The 5,807-nt window shown below is 38.7% G+C and overlaps 1 protein-coding gene across 1 annotated transcript in view; it reads left to right on the forward strand.

Moving 5' to 3' along the window:
* Positions 1–338: 338 nt before the first annotated feature.
* Positions 339–5,807, forward strand: part of KIF26B (kinesin family member 26B) — a gene marked incomplete at its 5' end in the record, with an annotated part of 194,608 nt that continues 189,139 nt past the window's right edge. The window contains one exon of the mRNA XM_010082769.1: positions 339–872. Within this exon, the coding sequence (XP_010081071.1) occupies positions 339–872 (534 nt within the window). The remainder of the gene's footprint in view (positions 873–5,807) is intronic.

The following is a 5,807-nucleotide window of genomic DNA, read 5'->3' on the forward strand; positions in this document are numbered from 1 at the left end:
TAGATTTCATTCAAGCCAGAAATTAGGTGCAGTGGTGTGATGCAGGTTAATTCATTCTTTCTGCCATGCATTGAAGCTTGCAGTGGAATTATAATATTTGCCATTTATCACTAAAAGTAAAAGTTTTTTTCTTTCCAACACAATCTAGTTTCTCATTTTTGTTCGGCTCTGCTGCTGGCATATATTGACTATCTAATGGCCTTTGTTTGCATTCTAAGCTTATCTCATAAATTGGCTTTTGAAATGTACAATCAGCAGTAATAATGTTTCACTGTGGTGACCATGGTTAAACATTTCTTTCCTGTTCTCCCCTTCCCCTTTCTCTGTTTGATTTTTAGGACCCAGGTTTCTCTTCAGTGATTCATGACAAACTTCAAGTTCCCAATACCATTCGTAAGGCATGGAATGAGAAGGACAACAGATGTGATGTTTGTGCCACACACCTGAACCAGTTGAAGCAAGAGGCTATTCAGATGGTGCTGACCTCAGAGCAGGCTGCCAACTCGGAACATTACGATGCCTCACCGGGCTCTCCGCCACCTCTCTCCAATATCCCCACGTTAGTGAGTCCTCGGCACATGGGCAGCCTCCAGCCCAGGGACTGGGCATATGTGCCTCCTCCTTATGCTACATCTAATTATACAGGTTTTGTTGCCAACAAACACGGCGGAAAACCCAACAGTCTAGGAATTGTCAATGGCGTGGAGAAGAAAAATGGCTCACCTGGACACCAAGCTAAGGTCAGCTTTCAAATGGCCACCAGCCCCAGCAACGGTAATGTTCTCAACTCTGTGGCTATCCAGGCTCATCAGTACCTTGATGGTACCTGGTCTTTGTCAAGAACGAATGGCGTCACTCTGTATCCCTACCAAGTAAGTACTTTAAAATAATAAAACGTTTGTTTTCTTCCCATCAAAGCTTGCATGGGCATGTTAACACTGCTTGCCCCTCTTAGGCAGAAGCAGAGCCATTCACATAGTGAGCACCAGAACCAGGAGTGCTATAACCTCCCTTTTCCCTGATAGGGGATTGGGTTGGGGAAGACACTGATCACAACCAGTATTAATTAGAACAGCTTTTATTAATTCAGCTGCTTTATTAATAATAGAACCAAACTGTTGTTGTTAGTCGCATGTAACTGTACACAGTATGTGTAATTATTCCCTCACACAGTTCACACTCTTGCTCGTAATGCTTGCTTGGAGCAACAGCTGGGAGGCCAAACCACTCTTCTTTACTCACAAGTGGAAAGCATCACTGGTGCACCAGTGACTTCTGGGTGGGTGTTCAGGGAGTACCCAGAGGGTCATTTGGTTCATCATGTGTGCATATGACCCTCTAGTCTTTGTCTAATTGTAGAAGGTGCTACCTTGTTGACGTGCAGATTCCAGTGATTCTTGGTGTTTTGATTTTTATCAGTTCTCATGGATTCCGCAGGTCCATTAGTTTCCAGAGTTTAGCAGTTCTGGGGAGATTTTAATGTACTTGTCATCATGTTCTTTTCCTCCTCTTTGTCCCGTTGTTTTCTGGTACATCACACCCATAAGTTTCTGTAGAACCCATCCATATCAGTTGGCATGGAAGGGGCTTTAATGACAGGAGCTAGGCTTTCTGAGGCACTTAGCTGCAGGTGGTGGGAATTTCAGAGTGCCCAGGCACTGGCAGATTGCAACACAAGCCTATTCTTTTGCATTCTCTCAGCCATCCCTATTGGATTCCTTAGGCACATAAATGTCTTTGAAAGTTGGTCTTTCTACTAAGTTATGAACAGATTGCAAGATAGATCACTAAATTAATATTTAACATTTATCAGTATGACAGCAACTGATATTGCAGCCTGAAAAAAAAGCAATGTTATTTACAAGCGTTAAGATATTGTCACGCACCAAAGAAGACTTGGTAAAAGGAGAAGTGAACTAGAGTTATCTTATCTGGAAAATATGTGACTTTATAGTTTTGTGGATCTATGCTCTAGTGAACCTGAATCACATTGTAGCAGTTCAGTATGTGATCATAGTTTGATCTAAGAAAAATCTGATCTAAGTTTTTAATCTAAGAAAAAAACCTAAACAAAGAATGCCCATTAAGAAAACCAAATAATTATTATTTGTATTAGGAAAATCAGTTCAGTTTTATTGCATTCAGTCTTTTAGGTTTCTCTTCAATGAAAATCCGTTTTGTTTACTTTTAAATAATGTTCTTTCCTAGATGGTTAATTTTGTCTTAAAAATATTCACTAAGAAGAATCTAATATTCAGAGCTTCCCAGGCTGATCTTGTAGTTTGGCTCCAGTTAGATTAAGGACTGTTCCCTACCATTTCTTTCTGCTTTCAATAACCTTGAAATAGAAAAGAGAAAAGATAACACCTGGAATCTGGTAGCAGATTCTGCCCACCCCTGCCTCCCCCCCCAAAAAACCAACCCCAAACCAACAAACCAAAAAAACCCAACCCCAAAAAAGCAAACAAACCATCCTAGCAATGTTGGCCGGTGATAGACTGTGTTGATAACAAATTTTATATTCTCTTTAAGGTTGCAACCTTCAAATGTTGAAATTCTCACTACTCGTCACATTTAATTGTCCAGTCAAGGAAAAATAATGATATCTTTTGTCTTCAAAAACGTTGAAAGGATTCTAGTGTTTGGTTGTGTAGTATCTGTATCAGACTGGGAATTAGTCAAGTAAGAAAAAAAACTTTGGAAAGTCATTTATTTGTAATTTGATGTAGCACAGAGAGGCAAGCTTTTTCTGCTTTTGTGTACAGAAAGCCATCTCATGTGCTACACATTTTCACAACATCTTAGATCTCCCTCCCATATAAATATATTTTTTTGTTATGTACTTACTGTTACAGTTACAAAACTCTGCTAGGGAAGAGCACTAGGAAGATGAATCTTATGTTATTTAGAACCCTTCTCAATTTGAAAGTAAATTGAAAAAAAAGGTGCTAGCTGCTTACTTGTGAATGTCTGTATGTTAGTTAAATTTTCTTGCTTTCCCTTAAGAACAGTTATTAGAAGAACCTCACTGCGCATTAGCTAAGAGGAATAGAAAATAATTTCTTGGGATAAAAATCCTTGCACTTCACAGAAAAGTACGGTACCCTTCTACATCATAATCTTGTTAAATTAATGTCCAGGGAGAAGTCAGTCTCATGGCTCTAGACTTAATGGCGCCTGTTGTAGACACCTCCCGTTGTAAATTAGCTTTTGTTAGACAGTCTAGATAACTTGACAGAAATGGTTGACTACCTTGAAAACTAACCGTATTTTCTTCCTTGAAGTATCAAGAAAAAGATAAAACATTAGTTTGGAAGTGATATTCTGTGGCTCAGAATTGACTCATGGCAATATCGGGCACCAAAAAGTATTCTTACTCTTGTAAGTCCAAGGATGTTGCTCCCTTCCTAGGATTCAAACCTTGTTATGGGGAATGAATGACAACTTTTGTTTCAATTCTGTTGGAAAAAAAAATAACACCCTTTTTTTTTTTAATGTTATGATATTGTAGGGCTCAGCTGCTGCAGTTGTGTAGGACAAGTCTTAAATTACATACCGCTATTCAACTGCTGCTGCAGAAAGAGTAATTGCTATTAGGAGTAAGTAAAAGAAATGTAAATTTATATAGTAACAGATTTAGTATTTTATTGTATAAAATACTAGCCGTAATAATGTCTTTAATTAGAGATGTATGTTGGATATAAGAGAACCTTTCTAATAATTTAATGGAGACATTACGAGAACTCATCAATGGAGTCTCCTAAGAATAATAGCTGCTAAGAATTGCTTAGGAAAAACTGGTCCTACCTGGAGAATAGGAGATGGTGTAGATGACCCTGCTAGTCCCCCCAGACCTGTCTGATGTGATTCCATGTTTAGTCACCCCTGTACTAGACAGAAGCCAAGATCTCGTTCCAAAAACCTGTGATGTCCGCTCAGCCTAACTCACAAATAGACAGTGGATGCCGTTTTCTGCTAAGGGATTGAATCAAATTTTGCTGGTAAGTGGTCCTCTTACAAAACAGGGAATCAGAGGCAGGGAAAGGGAATTGATTTATTTTAAACAAAAACCATGGCCTGTTAAAACTCTCCTACAATCACTGGAATGCTGAAACGGTTACCTGGTCAGGATAAAAGTGACCTCTTTCTGTTGAATATGTGCAGGAAGATACCAGCCAACATTCAATAGAATTTGATCCAGAGTCTGAAAATCATGCTCTTTCAGTCATCAGCAGGTAACATTTGTATACTGTGGGGATCAGACTGGGTTTTAACACTTGTAAAGGCTTCTGTTGATCTCCCTGTCACTGAAATGGATCTCAATGCTTCCCTTCTCAGAGAAAACTCATTTAAATTGGTGAGGTTTTACCTGAGAAGGGCTGTAATTATTTGTGCAGCTGCTAATGCAAATTACAGGATACCAAAGTGTTAAATACATTTCTGTTGCTTACTGATTATTGCATAACACTTCTAAAGAGAAAGAAACCTTTTACTGGGGCCTGGGGTACTGATGTGGGAGCTAATAGTCCAAATACTTTGAAATGTTTGCTGCTTGTGATTTTTATACAGAATGTGGTGATAAATTGAATGCGTAACATGGTTATTACTTTATTATGCAAAGCTGCTAAAGCAGCTAAAACAAAAACACCACAATAAAAAATAAGACAGATTAAGATTGGTCTGAGTCCCTAGTAGTTCAGACTGATTTAGGCTTTGCTTTCAAAGGGAAAGGAGTTGAAATTAGTGACTAGATTTAGCTGGGTAAACTAAAACACTTGTTCTGGAGTAAAACCACTACATTTTTTACAAGTAGTTGTTCCTGTTTAGAATGGGCATCCTCTTTTAACCTAAATTAACTGCAGGTCCTCGCATGTTGGTGTGCCTCAAAACCAAAAGCATGGCATTAACTGCATTGTGGTGTGAGCTGCAGAACATAGACCCGTGGGCATTTCCTCGGTCCTCAAGTTACCTTTGTGACTCTGCATAAGAATTTTTTCATGTCTTTGAACAGATTATTTAAAAAGGTAAAATGAAAAAAAAAATTAGCATGTGTCTGGTAAATTTGGGTGACAGGAAGGTAAGAAAGAACCAGAGAACTGGAAAAGGCCAACTGTTATAGGAAGAATGTGGGTCAGGAAAGAGAAGGATGAGTAACAGAAAGTGTGGTTGTTAATGCGTGTAGGAATGTCTTGCTACAGACCTTAAGGTTGTAAAGTTTGAATTTGGTAAGGAAAAAGATGTGCATGTAAGGATTTGAGTAGGGGGTATTGTGAGTGTAACAATATTCAAGGAAGAACTGTTCCTTTTTCCTGTGCACTTAAAAAGACCTTTTTGACCAAAAGTTTGGAAAATGAGATCTTAAACTACTGAGAGGCTCTTGGCCCAAGGCATAATGATTTCAAGCCTATTCAGAGAGTTATCAAAGGCTTTGTTTGTGTATAATTGATGAAAGCCTACAGTATGCACTGTTTCCTCTTCATGTATAGTATGTTTAGAAGAACACTGTTCTTGGAGAAAGTACCAGCTTGTTCTGGAGTTTTGCAGTGAGGGATGATTTGTTTGGAGTTTACTTAGGTCATGGCTGTCTCATAACACATCAATTCTTTCAGGTACAGGCTTTCAAAAAGAAACTGGTAATGATTAGAGTTGGGTACAAGTTGGAGAGTTCAGGTACAGAGCCAATGCCTGTGTATGGGGTATTCCCATCCAGGATTTTGATTCCAAGATTTTTTCCAAGTCTCTGCTGTCTAATTTGTTTTTCTTCCACTTGCTGCTGCTGCTTCTGTCACTTCTTAAAGTGTTCAGCA

The sequence above is a fragment of the Pterocles gutturalis genome, unplaced genomic scaffold (genome assembly GCF_000699245.1).
Source record: "Pterocles gutturalis isolate BGI_N339 unplaced genomic scaffold, ASM69924v1 scaffold730, whole genome shotgun sequence".
In the NCBI taxonomy this organism is placed as follows: Eukaryota; Metazoa; Chordata; class Aves; order Pterocliformes; family Pteroclidae; genus Pterocles; species Pterocles gutturalis.